The sequence below is a fragment of the Tetrao urogallus genome (assembly GCF_951394365.1).
Source record: "Tetrao urogallus genome assembly, chromosome: 17".
Lineage (NCBI taxonomy): Eukaryota > Metazoa > Chordata > Aves > Galliformes > Phasianidae > Tetrao > Tetrao urogallus.
In genome coordinates, this window is record NC_136830.1 from 1,278,418 (window position 1) to 1,301,129 (window position 22,712).

The following is a 22,712-nucleotide window of genomic DNA, read 5'->3' on the forward strand; positions in this document are numbered from 1 at the left end:
TGCTGCAAAATGTAGTTCTTTTTTCTACTTGGAACGTATTACAGGAAGGAATAACTTTATTTTTCTTTTTGCCTGGGATACCGCTTTCCATTTTTCTTCTGTGACATGTGTTTTTTTTTCTTGTAGATTGAAAGAAGAAAAGGAGACCTGCTTGTCCAGTGAAGATGCAGTCTTAGTCCTCAGCTATTTAAGCTGAATGCATTGTGATTTCCAATAATTGAGACAGTGATTCTGAAAGCTGTCTACATTAATGAAAAGAACAATGTAGTCAGCTTAACTGAATCATCAGTGTTGCATATTGAATAGGACATGATAACCCAACCCTGATGGACTTACGCATGTTAGGAATATAGATCTAAACATTTATCGAAAGCATTGTGTCTTTTTAAAACAGTAGTTTTACAGTTTAAAAGATGGAGAAATACGAAAATGTGCCACCCCTCCCTAAAGAACCTGCGAGAGACATGAATGTGGAGAATCACACTTGTCCCCCACCTCTGCCGCCTAACGAACAGCCTCCACCACCTCCCCTGCAAACGTCCAGTGACGCAGAGGTAATGGACGTTGGCTCTGGTGGTGATGGACAGTCAGATACCCCTGCTGGGGACACGCACAGTATCTGCAGAACACAGCTTCTCACAAAGGGATCTGCCTGCTACAAAAGTCGTCTTATAATAGACCCTAACAGTAGTGACCAAAGCCCGAGAACTGCTCGTCACGCACCGTCAGTTCGAAAGTTCACCCCAGATCTTAAGTTACTGAAAGATGTAAAGATCAGCGTTAGCTTTACAGAAAGCTGCAAAAGCAAAGATAGGAAAGTTCTGTACACTGGAATTGAGCAGGATTATAAGGCAGATACAGATTTTGGTATTAATAATGTCAATGGGGATTTGCATGTTTGTCCTTTCGGTGGTAGTAATGGTAAAGCTGTAGGTATAGGGGGTGAAAACGATGACAAGAAGGATGATGAGAATGATGTTGATCAGGAAAAGAGAGTGGAATATGCAGTTCTGGATGAGCTTGAAGACTTTACCGACAACTTGATGGAAATAGATGAAGAAGGAGGAGGGTTCACATCTAAAGCAATCGTTCAAAGGGATAAAGTGGATGAAGAAACCATGAATTACTCGTACGAGGTAAGTAGATACTGAGATTCTTGGTGGGCTAGAGGATTCCAAGTAGTTGGAAAAAGCTCACAAAGGTGTTTGTTAAAGACAGCCTCTCCTAGAAACGTGCAGTGCTGGAGTTAAAAATACAGAATTTTTAAAGGTGGATTTTGGCTGAAAGCTTTCACAATTCTCTTGGTGGATCTTCGGAGTTGTGTGGTATCATCTATAGCTTAGTTTAAAAATAACATGAAAAAGGCTTCTTACACACTAAAGCTTGCTTCATCGTAAAAAATGCCAACACTCACTTATGAAAACTTTCTTGTTTTTCAGTCATTTTACTGGGATCATTGGACATTTCTAGTTCCTCTCTATGTGGAAGTACTTAGGGACAATGTATGCTTTTTCTTTCCGAGGGGAAAGGGAAGTTAGCAGACCTCAGGAGGGCGGTGTCTGATGACATCTCTTTCAGGATGACTTTGATAATGATGTGGATGCTCTGCTGGAAGAGGGTCTTCGTGCACCCAAAACGAGGAGAGTAGAAAATGAGAAGTATGGGGCTGAAAGTGATCACCAGTCTGATGGAGAAACAAGTGTGCAGCCAATGATGACCAAAATTAAAACTGTTCTTAAAAGTAAGTCAACGTTTGTTTAATATTTATAAAGCTTTGCGTGACGTTGGTGTATTGAATGGAAATCTGTGGAAATCTGAGTTCGGTCGCAATTTTGGTAAGTAGTGGGTGTGGTACACAGTCTTGTTTGGAGGCTTCTTCATATCAGATGATTTTTTTCATACTGCTGAACATGAAAGGCGATGTTTGGGCGTGCTTGTTGTCTTCATCTGTTGTTTGTGATGAAAATGTGTTTTGGTGCATGGATATGTGGAAAATGAGAAAGACTTTCACCTCAGTAGCAGGTAAGTGAACAAGGATCTGGCTTTTTTGATACTGTGAAAGAGTTGAAGGCTGGTTGTGGAATTCTTCCTACTGCCATTAACTCACTTCTTTTGTTGAAATGTACGTGTGCAGTCTTAATGCTTGCAATACCAGGCAAGCTATTGCTAAAGCCCATGACTTGCATTTATCAAGGTGTTCATAGTGTGTTACCAACAAGTAGAAATAAAGAGTTGAGAATGCCATCCAGTCCACAAGAACGTAACTGCAAGTAGTTTGTGTCAGAATCAAGCCTTAAACCTGTTCTAAAAGATCAAAGCTGTCGAATGCTGTGCTCTGAAGTAAGAAACCAAGCACTTCTTCCCTCCAAAGCTTTACATCAGCACAGGATTGACACAGGGGTCACAGCTAAAGGGAGTCTGTTTTGTTCATTTCTGATGTAGAAAGCAGTGACGCTGTTCTCCAGTGTCTAAAGTAGAAATAAGTAAAACCATATATTGTCTTGAATGTGAGTGCAAGCATTTTACTGCAGTGTTACTCCTTTGTGCTGTGTGTGTCCCAATACTGGCTTACTACATGAGTAATTTCACTCATGTTTTGTGGAAGCAGCAGCATTTTTCATGGCTAAAATATTTAAGTAGAAGGCCTTGTAGACTTATTTTGGTTTGTATTGTACTCCTATTGAAAAATATAACAAAAGGTTTTATTTCAAACTGCTTCCTTAAGTCTGATAGACTTTCAATCAGAGAAAAAGCTGCATGGAAATGGAGCAGTGAGAGACTGAAATCACAAGAAATCTTACCCAGCTGCACAAACCAAGGGATCAGTGGCCACCTATCCCTTGTTTGAGTGCCTGAGAAAGGTAGAAGACAACACTGCAGATGACTGGATACAAACAGTGCTTGGTGATTCGCAGTTTGGGAGCAGGCCACAATTCAGTGTCTATTGAACAATGAACTACTCCAGGTCTAAAGCTGTTCTTTGCTTTAAAGGTCGTGGCCGCCCTCCTACGGAGCCGTTACCAGATGGATGGATCATGACATTCCATAACTCAGGCATTCCTGTATATCTGCACAGAGAATCTAGAGTTGTTACCTGGTCTAGACCTTATTTCTTGGGAACAGGAAGCATAAGGGTAAATACTGTCAATTATTTCTGTACTGATATTTAAAAATAAGATTTATTCCTTTAAATGGTTGAATAGTTTTTCTTCTCGAGCAGGGTTGTTACAGTACTTGAGAAATAAACTACTCTATTTCTGAAGTATGATGTGACTTTTCTTATGCTTTGTTTTTCAGTTGTTGATAATGAGTTTGGGCAGTTAAAGCAAATGAGGTGGTCTTGTTTTGTGCCTTCTTTTTCTAGAATATGACTGCAAAACATTAACTTTATTCCACCATGAAATACATTCAGATTGTTTATTTGTAGCCATAAACTAGTCTGAGATGTGTTTCATGGTCCACTTACAGAAATAGATCTGTGACGTTCATAAACCAAAGGAATAGGTAGAGACCGAGTTTAATATTGTGGATTTAAACCCCAAGAAGGCTCAAGGGATTTTATGAAAGCATGTAATGTTTGCTTGAAATCAGCCAGAATATAGTTTGGACTTAAAATGGGAAGCACCCTGTGAAGGTTACTGTCAGTATGAACGTAGTGCCAGGATGCCATACTAATGAACGTGCGAAGGTTTGAATGGGATCAGATTGCTAACCAAAGAGCAACCTGAGATTAGACTGAATAACTCTAGCTTCCATCTTGACTACATCTGGTGAGTTTTGGATTTGCTTTTGGTTACCTCGACATACTGAAACTGTATTATTTTATATTTGCAGAAACATGATCCTCCCCTTAGTAGCATTCCCTGCTTGCATTATAAAAAAATGAAGGAAAATGAGGAAAGGGAACAAAATAATGACATAACCCCAAATGGGGAAGTATCACCCATAAAGCACTTAGATAAGTCTTCAGAACTGGACTGCCAAACAGAAGAACCAGATTCCACTGCTGCTGATTCTGGGCCTTTAGATGAAAAAGACACCTCAGGGGGAGATGCAGCACAAGGAGCCTTAGGACAAGTTAAGGCCAAAGTTGAAGTATGTAAAGATGAATCTGTAGGTAGGTATGGGAACTGGGACTCTTTTCTTGGCTGGCGTTGGGTTAATGGCATTTGGCACGTTTTTCTGTTATTCCTGACATGGCAGTTGAGTCAAACCCTGCCTGAGATCATCTGGTAAGTTGTCTTTCTGCGCTGTTTTTTCTTAGGCAGAGATTGAAAAAATAGGACCAGTTTTAAAAGGGAATTTTGATTGTAACAGGAAGGGAAAGATACACTAGGAATTCTGCTGCACATCTGAGAGATGATATGGAAACTTTACACACAAAAATATGGAAGATTTGGGGTATTTCATCCACTAAAGTTGTATATCAGTCTGAGACTCAGTTCTATCAATCTCAGTTGTCACTGCTATGTATTTTTTGTGCATCTTTGTGCATTGGTGGTTTTTTTCCGTATAGTCAGCTGTAGTAACCTGCTTGCTTCTTAGATCTGGAAGATTTTAGACGCTACCTTGAGAAGCGTTTTGACTTTGAACAAGTTACTGTAAAAAAATTCAGAACCTGGGCTGAGAGACGGCAATTCAATCGTGAGATGAAGCGGAAGCAGGCAGAATCTGAGCGGCCTATTCTGCCTGCCAATCAGAAACTCATCACCTTGTCTGTGCAAGATGCACCTACAAAGAAAGGTTAGTTCATGTACTGAGAGATTAAATATCTGGTGTGGAAGTTCCAAGCTTCTTTAGGGGGAAAAAAGAAAAAGAATCCGCTTGTTCCTTGTTGCAGAATTGTATGTTCCTGAACTCACCATACAATACATAAAGGGAAAAATGCTATCTAACAAGAACTTTTGTTTAGGGCTTTAGTCCTGGTAGCTGGATCCACCATCGCCCACTTGTTACTGTTGGTGTTTATAGAAAGCCCTCCAGCCCATCTCTGGTTGCTCCTGCCTTCTTAGTTTTACACCAGTTCATACCTGTCCCAAATTAGGGACTGGTTACAAATGCCAGGTTGATCCAGATTAAAACCTGTAAGTTAAAATACAGTTTTAAACCACTTAGATGGAAACAGGAAAGAACTCTGTGCGGTTACATATCCTTTGCTAAGGAGTAGATTTTTGTCTGATGAGAAGCTGGGGGAATCTTCTCTCACCTGTGTTGGCTGTGTGGATGTGTTTAACTGCAGTCCAGCATTCAAAAGGCCCATACTGGTGGTTTTTATTCTTGTTTTGTTGGCTGTCATGTCTGTGGGCGCTTTTTCTTCAGCAGAATTAAAACTGATAAATTGACCATTTCCTCCTATCTGAGCGGAGCAGGAGAATTTCAAACTGTGGTTGTTCAGGAATTGTTTCTGTGCGGTTTTGCTTTGTTTCAAAGCATATTTTTTTAACTATTCCATCCATACTTTATAGTTTACCCTTGCATTATAAAACCGGCTTCTTTCTGTGCCTGTCAGTGAGAGTTGGACATAAGCTGGTTAGGAGGAGCTGTAACAGGCTGCTGCAGAAGTACTTAGAAGATGGTCTAGTGGAGTTATTTTTCTGAAGTATCGAGTGAGGGATCAGGTGTAAAACTGAAGTGTTTGCCAGTTGAAATTAATGATGAGCTAAAAGGTGGGAGCTCTGGCTTCTATTTTTGAAACACATAAATGAGATGAGTGGAACGTGATGTGCATTATTTGTTGCAGGTAATCTTGAAACACATTGCATATAATTTGAGCAGCAATTCTCCCTTGCAGTTTGCCATTTAATGCTTTGTTTCTCATAGCAGTTTTTTCCTTAAGACCAAAACTAGCTGTTGTTTTCCTTTCCCTCTCTTTTTTTGTAGAATTTGTCATTAATCCCAATGGGAAATCTGAAGTTTGCATACTGCATGAATATATGCAACGAGTCCTAAAGGTTCGCCCTGTTTACAATTTCTTTGAATGTGGTAAGTCTGTCATGGTTTCAAACTGAGCACAGTGCTGTTGTGAAGAGCTTCTCTCATAGTGAAATAAAACCAAACAATGGACGTTTTTCCTAGAGGATGTCTGGAGAGTCTGCTGTGAGCCACGTTCTAGCTAGGAAATGTTTTCCACGCATCTCAAACAAGGACCTGTTTAAAATAACAGGTGTATTTTTTTCCAAGCAAAAACCAATACTAAGTGAAAATGCACGGGAGTAACTTAGCTGTATTTAAAAGGGTACCTCGTGGAAACATACTGGTTATGAACAATTAATGTTTGCTTAATTTCTGTGTCAGTAATGTCCTGAAAATCTGATTGAAGACGAACAATGGAATTTAGTTGTAGGCACTTGATTAGGAGGCATTTAAGAATGAGAGGTTTCTGCAGAGATGTTTGTATTCTCTTAAAGCTGCAGTATTTTTGTGGGATTGTTCTGCTCTGGTTTACACAGTGCGTGTTCCTTGTGGGTTTTGCTTTATAGCAACAGAATTTATAGCATTAAGGCACTCGGTTGGCTGGCATTTCTTCATTCTCTGGAAAATGATAGGAGTGTGATTCTGTTACAGGTATTTTATGCCCTGCAGGTAGCATCCAAAGAATTAAGTCAGGTGCCTTAGGTCAGTGTGCTGCTATGGTTTCTGGTCTTAGAAATGCATTAGGTAATGTAATCATTAGGTAATGATTTTTTAACATCAGCATATTGTGTTTGCACTGTAGTAGTGATGCAAAAAGCCTTTGGAATTAACATTTGAATTCTGGCAGATCTTAAACCACTTCTTAAAGTGGAGAAATTCTTTGTTGGGAAGAATGAAGTGCATGTGGTGGGAAGTGTGTGTTAGTGGAAACCATTAGGATTTCGTGTGCTGGAGTGTTCAGTCTCTGAATAGTGTGCAGCATCCATCCTACTTGAAGTTGAATGAGGAAAACAAACACTGAGAACAGTGATATTTCATGTATGTGGCTGTTATACGTGGGGACTCCTGGAAAGGTTTCATTTTCTCCTCTCTGTTTTCAGAGAACCCAAGTGAGCCTTTCGGAGCCTCGGTGATTATTGATGGAGTAACTTACGGGGCAGGAACCGCCAGCAGCAAAAAGCTTGCCAAGAATAAAGCTGGTAACGGTTCTTTCTTTCTTAATGCCAACTGCTGAATTGTTTGTCTGTTTGCATTTCTGTTTTGAAGATGACCATATTTGCAGTAGGAAGTAGGAATCACTTTGATAATCATTTATGAAACGTGCACCCATGTGGTCTTATTAAAAGTACGACTTCAGAGACTTCCCGAAGTTCCGCAGTGTGCTGGGATAGAAAACCATGAAGAAACTCAAAGTTAATTTCTGATTTGTGCTGAAAGCTGTAAGAGCGTCTGTTTCCAGTTATCTCACCAGGTGTACATGCTGCTTTTTTTTATAATTCAGAATCACAGAATCCTTGAAGTTGGAAGGGACCTTCAGAGGTCATCTGGTCCAACTCCTCCTGCTGCAGTCCCCTGCTGTATGAACGCCTACCTCATGAATTTTAGTGCAATTTAAGTCTTAACCTCTCTCTAAAAAGAGCAACAATCAAAACGCAACCAAAACAAAACTGAAAAGAGCAAACAACAAAACCTCTAAGCTTCTGGTTGAGCTTGTTCCCTTTCTGGTGATATTGCACTGACCTGTATTGTTACTTACACTGATTTCCAAGTAATTATCTCTGTTACAGATAAAATCAGTCACATTAATAACAGACAGTTAGAACTATGTATATAGTGAATAACTAAAGGGAAATGTCTTGCGTGTTCGAACTTCTTCACATCTCCAGACTGTGATGTTCAGCACAGTGCCAGCGTTTGGAGGTGTATCGTGCACACATGGTGTGGGACCTCATGCTTTGGTGAAATTTGTTAATGTGGCTAAAATATAAAAAGCCACCACACAATTGTTTGTGCATGAAAAAAAGGTGTTTTGTGCAGATAACTGAGGCAAATAGCGAGTGCCCTAGAGGTTCAATTGTAAGGTTCTGCTGGAACAGTGAAGGGGTGATGATGTATTTCTTGTATTTTAGGTCCTATGGGGTCATAGCTTGATGTGAGAATGAGATTTGTGTTTTGTTCTCCCTTTATAAGCTTGTGCAAAAAGCAGTTTTTTAGTGCAGTTTAATAGTTGTGGGATGTTTCTTACCAACTTGTGCTTTTTAAGACAAGCAATCCTATGTTCATGTGGATATGCTGGTTGCAACAGGATGAGTGAGATGCTCGTCTTACCTGTTCAGTTGTTCTCTAGGATGTTTGGTGATCTCCAGGGGAGCTGGGAGGCTTGCTTAAATTGGGTTTCATTCTGCTTCTGTTTACGGTTGTCTTTTAAAATAAAGCTAATCACAACATCAAATCATTTTCTGCAGCTCGAGCTACACTGGAAATCCTTATTCCTGACTTTGTTAAGCAAACCTCTGAAGAGAAGCCCAAAGACAGTGAAGAACTTGAGGTACCAGCTTCTTGCCTGATGGCTGTGATTACTGGAGTCTCAGTTTTTAAATACGTTTTCAGTGTGGAAAAATCCATAGCCTTGTTTTCTGAGTTGGATGGCAATTTTAGTGATGTTGATAAAGATGTTTTTGCACTTAAAAATACTTTTTGGTGCAGAGTAACGACGTTTGTTTGATGTTACACAGGAGAGGCGATCTTTTAGAACAGTATTTGAGTTTGATTTGCACAAAAACTTTTATACCTCTTTTCAATTCCTTTGTAGTATTTTAACCATATCAGTATTGAGGACTCACGGGTATATGAACTGACCAGCAAAGCTGGGCTCTTGTCTCCATATCAGATTCTCCATGAGTGCCTTAAAAGGTAAGGCTGCAGCACGAGGACTCTGTTCTGTACACACGTTTGAGGCAGGGCACAGGGTTTGCTTGGATGCTGCTGCCCGGTGTCCCTCAGTAACCTAAGGACACTTGCAGGCTGGCCGAGCTTAGTGCTCTCACTGCCTGCCTGTAAGAGAGCTGGTTGGACTGAACTGTTACTGCTGTGTCTTTCATGAACTGGTATTTTGTGGGTTTGCTTCTCTGAAGAAAATTCTCAGTTTAGGATATAATCGTGGGACATAGACTTGTTTTTCCTTTATGTGGGGTTCTCTTCTCATGCAAGTCAAGTCACTGATTTAAACAATAACTCCCTATTAACTAATGTCTTAAAGTTTATTATTGCTGTATCTAAGACCACAGCAATTACTGACAAAGATAACTGTGATTACTTTGTTTATTTGCAATTGTACTTAGCGTATGATGTTGGTTTATTTATTCATTGTGCTCAAGAAACCATGGAATGGGTGACACATCCATAAAATTTGAAGTGATTCCTGGTAAAAATCAGAAGAGTGAATATGTCATGACTTGTGGCAAGCACACAGTGCGAGGCTGGTGTAAGTACAGCACCTAGTGTGACCTCTGATACCTTCCTTTTCTTCCTGTTCTCTATTACCCATTTTGCAGGCATTTGTTCAGTTACCTAACTTGTTCTATTACTATTCTGCTCTTTTCTGGTGTCTCAGCTTTGAATAGCACAAGTCAACTTGGTGTTTAACTGTGTAAAGTACCGGTATGACACGTTTTCATGGTTATTTTTACAGGCAAGAATAAAAGAGTGGGGAAACAATTAGCTTCACAGAAAATCCTACAGCTACTGCATCCACATGTGAAAAATTGGGGCTCTCTTTTGCGTATGTATGGTAGAGAGAATAGCAAGATGGTCAAACAGGTGAAGATGATTTCCTTTAATTGTGATCTATGTTGTGACTGTATTTTTCTATGTTTTGTTCTTGGTTTTTAATTTAATTAGAAAAAAACTGTGGTGGCATCTATCTCAGCATCATCTGTTTGCTCCCTGTCGCGAGCAGGGCAGTGTGCATTTGGTGAGCAGGTCTCAATTCTTCCGAATTGATGAACCTCAAACCTTGCTCCTGCCACAGTGTGATGCTTTCCCTGGCAATCCTGCCAATCTCATACTGCCAGACAGAAACTATCTAACCTATGTAATACGAAACTAGCTCATGTAAATCTGTCTTAAGAAAACAGCTGTCAGAGAGAAAATTTCTCATGTGAGTGTGTGTGTATTTTTAAATCAAAACAGCTCATCTGTTGTTGCTTATGGTCTCATTGAACAGGAGACCTCTGATAAAAGTGTGATAGAGCTTCAGCAGTATGCCAAAAAGAACAAGCCAAATCTGCACATCCTGAACAAGTTACAGGAAGAAATGAAAAAACTGGCACAAGAAAGAGTGAGTATATGCTCCTGTTTTGGTTTTATTTTGGTTTTGATTTACAAACAAAAATGCCACAGGCCAGGCCTACTAATTGTAACATTTGTGCTTGTCTCCTGCAGTATCTCACATAACGAGCTGTTCATTACTTTTTTAAAATTTAAATAGGGCTGCTTTTAGAGAGATGTTCATGCTCCATTTTTAAGTGGGTTTGTTACTTAGTTTTACTTTGGTAAACGGTGTAACATTAGAACAAATTAACCTTCTGCAGAGACTAACACAAGTTTGGCTGCAGCTGTGCACAAGTATTCCCGCAGTGCTGTGTGTTGTACGTGCCCGCGAGGCGGCTTTGTTCCACGTGTTTTGTGTTTGTGTTGCTCAGGAGGAGACGCGGAAGAAGCCCAAGATGACGATTGTGGAATCGGCCCAGCCGGGCAGCGAGCCGCTGTGCACTGTTGATGTCTGAAGGGAGAATTTCCAAGTAGGGAGCAATAACACAAATGGAGGAGCTAGATTTCCAACGACGATTTGAAATCTGTTTGCTGCAGAATGCAAGATAACTTTTAAAATCCAAGCTGCTTCAGTTATGCATTGTTCTTTTTGCATCATCAGGGCAATATTACTTTTTTTCTTTCTTTTTTTATACCTCTGAGATACGATACGTAACGTGTCAAGGTTTGATCATAACGATCTCTGCTTGGGCAAGATGCACAGAGGACGGGCATGTTCACACAGGACACGGTCAAGCAAGCACTTTTTCCTTGAAAACATCCGTGTTGTTTGAAATGGATGTGTTTTAAGGATGAAATTCAGAATATCTATATACAGGTTAAAGCTGATACTATATATATACACACACACATATATATGTATATATAAAAGAAATATATGTACGTGTCTTGTATGAACATGCCTAAAACTGTTTTTGTGTAAAGTCTTGTTGCATTTCAGCACATAATAATATGCACTGATAAGACACTTTGGTGGCAAATACATGAAAATGATGAGCAATGTTCCTAACGCCATAGGATTAGGCCAGTAATGCTGTTTCTTCTGTTTTATTTTGTCTCCTGCCAGGCTTAATAATTCAAGATCACAGTATGCAGACTTTTTTTTTTTTTTTTTAATACTACTTGAAAAGAACAAGTATACCTGGTAGTGTTAAGAGCAACAGGCTGGATATTCAAAATTGTGTTTTATGTTAATTGAAACGAGCCAATGTTAGTTTACTGATAGTTGAAAGGGGAAAATGAAGCCCTGCTTATCAGATTAAAGTGAAAACAGGAATTTCAAAGGCTGTTTTCAAAGCTTGGAGCCAAACTGTAACTGAAGATAGTTGACAGTCTGAAAACATTTTGCCAGTGCGGTGTTTAAAGATGTCCCGCTCCCTTTTCCCAATAAGAAAGAAGTTTCTTGTTTGTTTGGAGTCAGAATACATCTGACCTGACAAATTAAGTCTTAACTTGCAGCTTAAAATCAAAAAGTTTTGAAAACAACAAAGAAAAGAAAGACTAAAGAAAACCCTGAGAAATCTGAACTAACTGCAGCAATTTAGTTTTTTTAAGAAGCTTTGTTTTTACTTGTAATTGCATTTTTAGTGTTTGAGGAGAGAGCGTAACTTCTGCAATGAAAACTAGAATGTAGATTCAAAATATGGCGCATTAATGAGTAGAATGTGAGACCATGACCAGTTGTGTGGAGGGATAGGAAAACCACGAATATGCAACTGCTATCGAGTGCAGCCCTGGTGACCAGGCAGCGCTCCGTGCTGCTGAGGCTCGGTGATGTTTAGCACAGAAGACACAGCTGTGGCTGTAGCACGTACTGCTGTGTGAGGGTTCTTCCTTTGCTGTTATTTACTGGGTGACTGCAGTTCGCCTTCTCTTAGAACCATTCCTGTGGGTTCTTTGGATTGCTCTTAAGAATAGGAAAGAAGCAAATGGGGGGCAGGGCTTCGACCGCTTTCCCAAGAGCTGTCCTGCTCTCATTTACGTTCCTGCCAGAGTGGAAGGGGTCAGTTTTCTGACTGCTGCAGTTCCTGGTACTTATCTGGACAGCAGGCTGGGGCTTGGGGTGGGGAGGGGCGATGAGGAATGTTCTTGGATCCTTCGGGGGCTTTTTTCCTTTATTTGATTGTTTAATACCGTGTTGTGTGTAGAATGCTGCAGCATAGTGAACATTGTGCCTACTGGATTTTAACAATATTGGCATCAGTACTGTCAGACCTCCTTTTAATGTCACACCTGTTATTTTGGAATTGCAAGGATTTTAGTTTTTACTGAAGCTGTTGTTCTCATTACGTGGCTTATGATGCCTGAGGTCAAGCAGGACCTCAGAGCCTCGCCTGTCTCTGTTCCAGTGCACGCTCAGAGCTCTGCAAATACAGATTTGCTCACTGTTGATGATTCTGTTTAGCTTCTGTTCCACAAGCTGTAAACCTGTGCTAACAGGATACGGGTAGTTGGAAGACCATACAGAAACTAGGATTTAAAGTGGCCTATCTGGAAAAACAAAAACAAAATACTGCCTCTGCTGCTTTTTTTTTTTTTTTTAGCAGCGTAGCTTTAGCCAATCTCCATCTTTCTTTGGAAGGTATGTAATATTGGTGCAGTGCTGACAAGCAGGGATTACTGTTTGTCTCTTGGTTTATTTTTTTCATACAGACAGGGCTTATTCTCCTATGCCTCAGTGTGTTACTGCAGTAGGTAGGCTGCACTTCGGCTTGTGTGTTTTCAGCAGAATACCTGTATGTGGACAGCACTGTAACAGACAAATCACCCTGGCAGATCCTTTGTTGTTCTGAGATCAGAATGTCAGTGTCTTTGCAGGTCACCTGCAGAATATCCGTAGATGCCTCACTTACAAATTTGATTTTGTTCCTTTTAAGAGGATTGCTGTATTACCTCAGTCTGCCACCATCAGATCACAAGGTGACCGCTGCCCTTAATTAAAACATCCACAGATTTCATTGTGAACCAAAGCCTAGAACGTATATTATGCATTCTAAACAAAAAAAAAAAAAAAGATGGTATTAGACCTTGCTGCAGCCTCTAACTGGAGAGATGTCCAGAAAATAGCGCAATAACTGCTGGAACAAACAACTTAACTGCTGTTAATTGTCATTGTGAAGTATTCTTGTGTTTTAATGTTTACTATTGTTTGGAGCGTAACAGTCTTGCATTTGCACATAAGCACGAGCTGCTTGATAGAGGATAGATCATCGCATTAACTTCAGCTTCTGCATGAACACTTACAGCGTGACTCGAGATGTATCCTAAATTTGTATTGTAACTTGTGTGTTTCCTAGGTAACTGGCTGTAAAGGTTTAGATCTTGATTGTACGAATGCATAAAATCAACTGCTGCTTTTGTCACTGATGTTCGTTCTTTATCCCTTCTGTACACAGAGGAGGATGGGGGTATTTTTATAGGAACGGAGTGTATTTTTAAGAACTGTTCCCTCTGGGAGTTACAGTTTTTGCTCTGCATATTACGTGCTACTCAACAGCGTGTGGTTTATGGACTGTAAGGGTCAGTGTGCGTTCCGCTCATCACGGTACTGATGGAGAACTGACTGTGACTTGCAGTGACCAGACAGATGCTACCTATTTGAACACCAGTCGTTCAGCTTTTTCTTAAATATTTATTAGAAACAAAACTGACCCAGTAGTTGGGTACTCAGACGTTTGGAGAGACTATTATGCATAAACTTAACTATTGTATGTGAGCTTCCACTTTCCTGCGCTGCTGTTAGGCTTTATACTAATATATTTTTAACATCTAAGTATTTAAAAGCATGATTTATCTTAATAATTCTCTAGACTGTACTTTGGTTCTGGAGTAAAATTCAGGAAGCGGTAGCTGCCTAACTTGCCCCAGGAAGAAAGGTGAAGTGCAAGAAGCCATGCTGTTCTTAACCAAATAAAACGTTCAGTTACAGTATTCTGATGTGTATCTGAGAAGGGAAAGGGGGGGAGGGGAAAGAAAATCGTTCTTAACGCCCAAGTAGATAACAAAGGTTGCTGTATGAATTGTAGTGGGTGCAGTTGCTTGATGCCAGTGCTGAATTGGTACAACTATAAAGCCTCATTTTCACTGAGCCTCTGCTTGCTTTTTTCTGCACAATCATATAAGCCTCCGTGTTTGGTCTTTGAGTACTACATGTGTATTTTTCAGACAATTAGTTTTGAGCAATAAAGTTTGATATTATAAAGTGCTGCAGTGTGATCAGTATTGTGGTAACAGAAGCATATTCAGGAAAAGGAATGTTGCTTCCTTGCTTCCTCAAGGTATTTTGAAATAGAACCTAGACTCCTCAGTCACTGCTGTTAAGCAGCAAGCGCTCCCTGATACAGGGCGCAGCCTTTGGCACGGTGTGGCACATCACCATTCCACCCAGCTTCCAGCTGCTTCCACGACACTGCAGAACAACTTAATGGTGCATCTCAACCAGAGGCCACTCTGTATATTCACACACCCAATTTCCCCCAAGGCAGGCTGAGAAAAGCTGGATTTAGCCTAATAGGATACAATTAAACCGATAAATAAGCGAAAGCCTTGCAACCACTCTGTTGTTAAGATTTATTACCTAGGTCTTACAGCAATAATACTACAGAAGCAGGTAAGACACAAAAGTAGTTTCTGGAAAGTATCTCACAGGCGTTAAGTCGATTCCTTCTCTTTGCATGCTGTATCTGTAGCTACAGAAGCTGCCTGGTTTGCATCAGTGTCAGCTGGGTTGGCACCATCTAAGTGCTCGGAGTCGTCGCATTCTGCTGCGACTTGAGCAGCATCAGGCTTTGCTTCAGCAGAGCTTCCGTTTGCATATTCAACCCTTTCAAAGAGTATCAGTAACTCACAGTGCTTGGTCTGAGGGAAGAGATCAACAGCCATTGCTTTAACAGGACGGAAGGCAGCTCCTCTGACTCGGTTGGAAGGGGCCCGGCAAAGGCTTGGTGGGGAAGATGGAGGAGGAAGAACTGTATTAATATTATACTATGCTGTGTATCACCACTACTCTTCTAAGCTTTTTCTTCCCCAAGCCTCAGCAGTGATAGGGTTTGTCAGCACCCCTGTACATAGGTTGTTCCCAAAGCAGCACCTTTTGCTTCAAGATGAAAAGTAAACTGCAATGAATAGGACTTAAAAAATAAAAAGCCAATCTCAGCCCTCCTCCCCAGCAGCAGATTTTTTCTTTCTACCACGTTCTACTTAATACAAGAACTACTTACTCCACAAAGTTATTCATTGCAGCTCTAGGATTGCAGGACACATAAATAAGCTTCTTCAGCTGTTCAGCTCTTCTAATTGCAAGAATTACTTTGGAATCTAGACAAAGAAGAGACTGGATGTGAGTGTCAACAGACTTCAGAAAAATTCCAGCACAGACTCCGTCACAAACAAAACTGGTGTGGCACTGCACCGCTCCAAGTCACAGTTACAGTCTCACACTTTCTTTATTCTATTGGTATTTTCCTGGGCACCCGCCAGAAAACAACTGGGAGAATGCACTGAAAACTCCAAGGAGGAAAACTTACGCAGTCCTGCTCGAGGTGGATCTACAATAGTGATCAGGTTCTGGGGAGGTAACGCGTTAATTAAGGAAGGAACGATATCTTCAGCCTTCCCACAGTGAAATTCAATATTACTCAGTTCTGTAAAAACAAGTTAATGTTATTAGTTACAGCATCTTTCAATACTCCCAAGTTTCAATACTGTCAATATGGAAGCCTTATGCCTTACAAACTACAAACTGTTTTGTCTACCAGAAATTGAAATTACCGCTGACTGCTGCATCAAGGTGTTTAAACAGCAGTAACTTATGTGTGTGTCATTATCTACACTAAAGCAAAAGCCCACAAAAAATAGCTGCTGTTTAATGTTTAATTCATAAGGGCAACTGTGGCTTTGTTTCACATTTGCGTTGAAGTGTTTATTTATGAGAAAAAACAACAAAGCTAGCAGTCAGCAGGAAAATTGATCATACAGATTATCATGCAATTTTGTTTTCAGGAGAGGTTATATTGTTAAAATGGACAAGATTATTATGGATAAGATGTAATTACAGGCTGCTTTGATAAGATGAATTAGCTGAGTAACTCCTACCCTTCCTAGAAAACAAAGATTTTAGCCTTTTAGCTTAACGAACCGTTAATCTGGGCATTGGCTTTGGCATCCTGCACAGCTTCTTGGCAGAGTTCAACTCCAATCACTTTCTTCACTTTCTACAGAATGAAGGGAAAAGATCAGCCCACCACACGTAAATGTAGCAGTTATTCACAGCAGCAGTAATTAACGGGAACTTGGAGTAATACCTGGCTAGAGAACTCATGCCTTGCAGCCAGAAAAGGTTGAGAAGAAACCTGTGCAAACAACAGGGTCTTCTTAAGATTGAAACTGGGGGATGAATAGCATTTATCCCAGCAGGGAAGTAACAGACTCTACTTATGCTGGGCTTTTTATTTTCTTAGGGGAGACTCCAGACTTCCTCAAATGCTACAGCAAGCTCTATGCCAAAAATGATGCAAGTATAAGAAATATTGGTTATTCAAAACCAAAGATTTCTGACAAAACACAACTAGTTAAGTGGATACACCTTTTTTATTAAGTTTTGGCTACCCTACAGAATTATGGCCTCTTTTTTTAATTGAAGATAATTTAGGGCACTCAACACAAGATTGAGTTTTCATAAATAGCTGAAAACAGCTTAATTAGAAATCAATTATATATATGTATGGGAATTGCTAAGTCAGCCTGAACCAATGATTGAGCACCTGGGGAAGGGATGCAGCCAGCCCTGGGAGCACAGGCAGAAGCAATTCAGCTGCATAACCAGAAGGGGTGGAGCGTGATCCAGCTCTCCCCAGGCCTCATTGAAGGGCTGGCAGCTACAAGAGAAGCATCCCTAGCTGGAGATCCCTCCTGCAGTGTCTGGTGAGCTCTGAGCCTTAGGATGGCTAAGCGAATTTATCTCTTTTCGTTCCTGGAACTAGATTGTGACCATCACCCCTTTTTTGGGTCATTTAGAACTGGTTATCTGCTGTTGCCTTTTCCTACAATACATGTGTGTACATACAAATACACACACACACCCCCCAAGTATTTTTTTTGTCATAAGCGTAACAAAAGATCTACATCTGACTGTTAAAAGAAGATTATACCCAGGAATAGACGTTACTTACCTTGGCCAAAGAAATCCCAATAGTTCCAGTACCACAGCAGATGTCGAGCACAGTGCTTTCTTGGCTCAGCTGTGCCCACTCCCTAATGGCAGCGTACAGAACTTCTGCAGCCTGTGTGTTTACCTGTGAAATTAATGTCAAACCAGTCTACTTCACAAACAGTAAACGTGTTTTAATGAGCTGCAGGAGAACAGTTTCTCTTTTACCTCATTTCTAAGAAACAAGCCCCATTCACGTGTAACCCAAAGTCACGCATGGCTGACTCCCAAGTCGTGACACCATTACAGGAGTTTCATTCAGTTCTGAAATACAATGATTTGGTTTCTATGTTCCTTCTGCTTCAGCACTTAACTCCGCTGCAACAGCGCAGACTACACGGTCAGGATTAAAAGCATTGGGAGGGGAGAATTACCTCTTGGAAAAGGAAACGAACTACAAAGATTATGGAACTGCTGCCGCACGTTCTGTGCAAGGCCACTCAACAGGAAGCAAATGATATCAAAACACTGAAGCAGTGAAAGGAAAAGCTATCTTTGACATCCCACCAAACACATTAACGCTCATTTACTGAGTTTTAACAGCAGAACACAGTACTCAAATGTATTTAATTGCAACGAAAGTGTAAAAGGTTGCATCTCCTAAGTATATACTATCTTGTGATGGGGAAGTAGCCAATTTTGAAGGCAATAATGCAAATCCAGTTAAGTTAGCAGTTCAGTATCATCCTTACTTGAAAAAATGCATGAGGAGAAATTCTAAACTTTAGGCCAAGAAGTTCTTCATAGATGTATTTATCGCCAGCCACGTGCTCCAAAGGCAAGTCTTCCAGATTGGGAGATTTCCTGGAGGAAGGGGAGAAACAAACACAAAAAGCAGACAAGCACGTTTGTTGCCATTTTTCCCAAAGCTGAAGTCATCTTGAAAACTATACTGCTACATACAGACAGAAATTTATTGTCTGCTACATCAATTGTGTTCTTCTACAGAACGTCGTCCCGAGTTTTTTTCTTCTAATTCCTGTTCTATTTATACACAGTTGGGCCTAAAAGAGGCAGAACTTCACAGCCGAGAGCAAACAGCCACCTCCTGCAGCAACACCTCCGCAGTGCGGCAGCTACCCACTAACAGCGGGTTCACCACAAGGATGCTGGCTGCCTTTTTCCAGGCAGCACTACGTGGAAGTTTCAGGAGTTTTGTGGAAAAGGTAAATAACTGTTCAGCTAATTAGTAATGCTGCTGATATCTTCAGGAATTACAAAACAGATGAACTAAGGGTGTGGAAGTGCCACCTACTTTACTGTTGAAGACAACAAAACTGCCGCCACCCGAATTCCCCACAGCAAAGCTGAGTCCCTTACCTTTGGCCTTCCTCCACAAAGTACAGGGAAGTAACGCCGCTCTCCTTCCCTGCCCCTGCAGTGAAGTGCTCTGCCAGAGCAGCCTTCAGCTCAGCCAGCTCCTCTCTGCTTAACTTCTAAAGGTTTCATTGGAAAGGAGGGAGAATAATAATCTGTGTGACTTAAGAGAGATTATTTGCTACACGCCACCTGTACGGTAGCAGCATATAATAGAGAAGATAACTTACTGATGTAAATTAATTGCTCATTTACATGTATCAGACCATTTTAAATAGAAAAGTAGTTGCAAATAACTACTCATTTCTCTTTCACGTGCACTATTCAGAAAAACAAATTAATGTAATTTAGGTATCTCAAATACCTGAGGATTAAAGTAAACGACTGCCATGATGTGGCCATTCCTGCTGGTACGGACCGTGAGCTGCTTCCAGTGACCTTCGTAGGTTTCTGGGCTGTAAACTGAGTAAGGGGTTGACCTGCAATGTTCAGAAGCTGGGTTATTTAAAAAGGAATTGCTGTGGGGGGACAACATTCAATAGTTTATTGAAATAAAAGCAGCTCGGCAGGTAAAGCAATGAATCTGTTAAATAAAGCAGAAGCTACATTGATTTGTCAAGAAAAGGATGACTTCCAAATCTGAACTGAGGAAAAAAAGATGAAGTAGATCCTATCTCCTCCTGCAACAATCTGTCCTTAGCTTTTCATAATCCTCATCCGCTTTAATCCTCCCAAACTCATAGAGAGCACAGGCAGCCTCTCACCGTGTACAGAAAATGAAACAAGTCTTAAGTGCCTTCATGGCTCCATGGCAAGTTGGAACTGCCCATTTCCACAATTATTCTGAGGTTTCAATGGCTGAGGATTTAACTGCTTTTTTAACTAATCTCTCCTTTTTAAGAAAGCATTGCTGCTCGCCCATTAATGTTTTACAGTTGTCTTGCAGGGTGATTCTCCCCCAAATCAGCCACGCAGCTGCTTTTTGCTAATAAGAATTCTACGTAAAGCTGTCTTACAACTGCTTGTAGTTAATCTTATGAGAACTTTTGAGTATCCCAGACATCAAAACTTTCACAGGTAACTCATTTTACTTTTGCTCACCTTATGTAGTCTTGAAAAGTTTTTACTACTTTTTTGGCAACAGCAGGAATGTGAATGGTATCAAACGGCTCCACTACAGCGCAGGTACCGCCCTTGTATTTGCCAAGACGACAACCCACAGTTTTGTCTTCTTGATTTACACCAATCCCAATCAAGAACTCGCATTTGTTGCGATATTCAGTCTAGATTTAAAATAAAGTAATGGAAGAGGTTTATACAGCACTCTCTGTATATGCCATGTTCATCCTGAAACAACTCTCACGTGGCCACAGGTACTTATGCACGCCTGCAGGACATTGCAGGTCTTACAGAAGATGCTCCCAAGCTTTGGTGGAGGGGAACTAATGGCCATAATGACAAAGCACAAAGGACTTGCTATTCCAAGAGCAAACTCCTGCGCTCTCCGCAACATGCTTCCATTAGCCTACAACATGCTTGTAGGGACAGCACGCCTTTTAAAGGTACATTATTCTGCTTCTAGCAAACTTTCCCAAGCAGTATTTGCATGAAAGGCAACAATGCCTACAATTCATGATTGTGAGAGGAAGAAAAACTCTCAGTTTCTTCACTGTCTCTTCGGACGGCCGCCTGAACGCTGAGCTCCCTGCCAGCCCAGCGATCCGTTACCTGTAACGGTGAAGCCTTCACTCCCTCTACCGGGCAGCACATTCTGTTGTACTTCTGCTTCTGCAGGAATAGCCAGGGCAGCAGCGCTCTGTTGGTATTTCCAATTTCCCTGCCCGGATCAGAAACAACAATTAAAAGTACACGTTTGGATCAAGTGAGGTTAACAGTTACATGAGACTTTTTTTTTTCCTGTTGTGGCCCACAAAGGCACGAGTTATCGCTTGGTCAGAGGAAAACCTTCCATGGTTTAACAGGGGAATAGAGCTCTCGTGTCACAGGGCCCGCAGCGCCAAGAAACGAGACTTTGTGCAATTTTATGATAGGTGCCGAAGTGACCAGCGCACCCAACGCACGGGTGGAACTTTATCTACGGGATTAAGGGAAACGATGGAAAAACGCTTCAATTTGCAAAGACCGAACGTGAGAAGCGAGGGGATAACTTGTGAGAGAAGCCCAGCGGTGTGGGGCCGTCCCTGCACAGCTCTGCCCGGGCCGGGCGGCCCCTCTTGCCGTGCGGGGCCCCGAGCCGCGCGTCCCGCTCCCGCAGCTCCCCGAGCCGCAGGCGGTGCCCGGTGCCCGGCGGCTCCCCGTTCGCGTCGGGCCGAGGGCGGCGTTACCGGCGGCATTACTTGGCCAGCTTCTGCAGCACCCGCTCGCACTCCCGCCGCTTCTCGGCCAGCTGCTGCTCGTAGGGCACGGCCCACAGCGGGGTGACCACGTCGGCGATCCGCTTGCCGAGGGGCTCCCCGGCCCCGGCCCCCTCCTCCCGCTGCCGTTTCCTCGCCATGGGATCGGCCTTGGGCTTGGCCGCCCGCACGCCCAGAGCGCGGCCCTTCCACGCGGCGCCCTGCAGCGCCCTGACGGCCTCGTCTCGCTGCTCCTCGCTCCTGAACGTCACGAAGGCGAACGTCTGCCCGCCGAGCAGCTTGATCTTGTGCGGGCTCAGCCCGTGCTTGGCCAGGAACTTCTTCACGTCGTTGAAGCCGACGTACTTGGGCAGGTTCCGAATCTCCACCTTGTAGATCTCGGAGGTGAACAGCTCCGCCCGGGTGTAGCCGTACGCGTCGGGGGCGCCCTCGGCCGCCTCCATGGCGCCGCGCCGCGGGACGGGAGCGGCTCCGGGAAAAGGAAGGGAAGAAAGCGAGCGGCCGCCACCCGCTTCTTCTAAGGGCGCTTCTTCTAAGGGCGCTCCTCGGGGCCGCCGCGTCCCATAAAAAATCGCTGCGAACGACGCGCCGCCTCAACGCTCCCTCAGCGCCGCCGCCATCTTAGGCCGGGCCGCCGCGGCGGGGGGGGGGAAGGAAGGAAAAGAGAGGAAAGGAGAGGAAAGGAAAGGAGAGCAAAGGAGAAGAAAGGAAAGGAGAACCGCCGGGCCGGGGCTCCGCGCTGCCGGGCGGGGCTCGAAGCTCCGCGCTGCCCCGCGCGAGGTGGAGAGGCGGGGCGGGCGGCGCGGAGGGAAGGGGGCGTTTCCCATCGTGCCTTGCGGCGGCGCGGGCTGCGGGAATGAGGTAAAGGCGGGAGGGGCGGGGGCGCGCGGCAGGAAGCGCAGCGGCGGCGAGCGGAGCGCAGCGAGCCCGGCCCTATGGCGGACACCAAGGTGAGCGGCGGCGGGAGGGCGCCGAGCGGCGAGGGCGGTGGGCGGGAGGGAGAAAGGCGGCGGAGCGGGCCGGGGTGGGGGATGGGGGGCGACGGAAGCGGGCGGGGGCCGCGCAGGGCCGGGGCCGAGGCCCGGTCGGGGGCCGAGCCGCGCGGAGGCGGCCGGGGCAGTCGGGGCCGCGCTCGGGCGGAGCTCCGCTCCCCGGGCTGTTCCCGCTCCTTCCGCCTTTCTTTGCCGCGCGGCCCGGCCCGGAGCAGCCCACGTGCCGCCTGTCGCGATACCGGCCTTCCCGCTCCCGCACGTGGCGGCGGGGCCGCGGTACCGCGCTGGGGCCGCTCCGCTCCTTTTCCTTCCCCTTCCCCACGCGCTCTAACGCGACTCGCTTCAATCTTAACGTCCCGCTCCATCGGGGACGCGCCGAACCGTAGCGGAGCGCTCGTTGAATAACCGAAAGTTTTTCGCAGCGTTGTTTCCTGTCCTTTTCTTTCCGTGGAAGCGCGGCGCTCCGTGCCGCCCCTCAGCCCTCAGCAGGCCCCGCGGGCCGGGAGCGCCGTGCGTGCGCCCTGCGGCTGCGTTCGCCTTTGTGTTGTTCGAGCAGCACCAACGAAAAGACGCGGA

The 22,712-nt window shown here is 43.4% G+C and overlaps 2 protein-coding genes across 2 annotated transcripts; one reads left to right on the top strand and one right to left on the bottom strand.

Annotated features, from left to right (window-relative positions):
* Positions 1-413: 413 nt before the first annotated feature.
* Positions 414-10,700, top strand: DGCR8 (DGCR8 microprocessor complex subunit; the record flags this gene model as incomplete). The annotated part of the gene is made up of 13 exons (XM_079543744.1): positions 414-1,136; positions 1,579-1,741; positions 2,992-3,134; positions 3,835-4,117; positions 4,546-4,743; positions 5,881-5,982; positions 7,014-7,112; positions 8,379-8,461; positions 8,726-8,826; positions 9,291-9,397; positions 9,605-9,732; positions 10,139-10,252; positions 10,617-10,700. 13 exons carry the CDS (start codon positions 414-416, stop codon positions 10,698-10,700), a joined length of 2,328 nt encoding a protein of 775 aa, XP_079399870.1.
* A 4,195-nt stretch (positions 10,701-14,895) lies between these two features.
* Positions 14,896-21,587, bottom strand: TRMT2A (tRNA methyltransferase 2 homolog A; the record flags this gene model as incomplete). Its single annotated transcript, XM_079544083.1, has 11 exons — positions 14,896-15,184; positions 15,465-15,561; positions 15,771-15,887; positions 16,382-16,457; positions 17,415-17,537; positions 18,145-18,256; positions 18,773-18,888; positions 19,134-19,248; positions 19,871-20,052; positions 20,498-20,606; positions 21,127-21,587. 11 exons carry the CDS (start codon positions 21,585-21,587, stop codon positions 14,896-14,898), a joined length of 1,797 nt encoding a protein of 598 aa, XP_079400209.1.
* Positions 21,588-22,712: the final 1,125 nt, after the last annotated feature.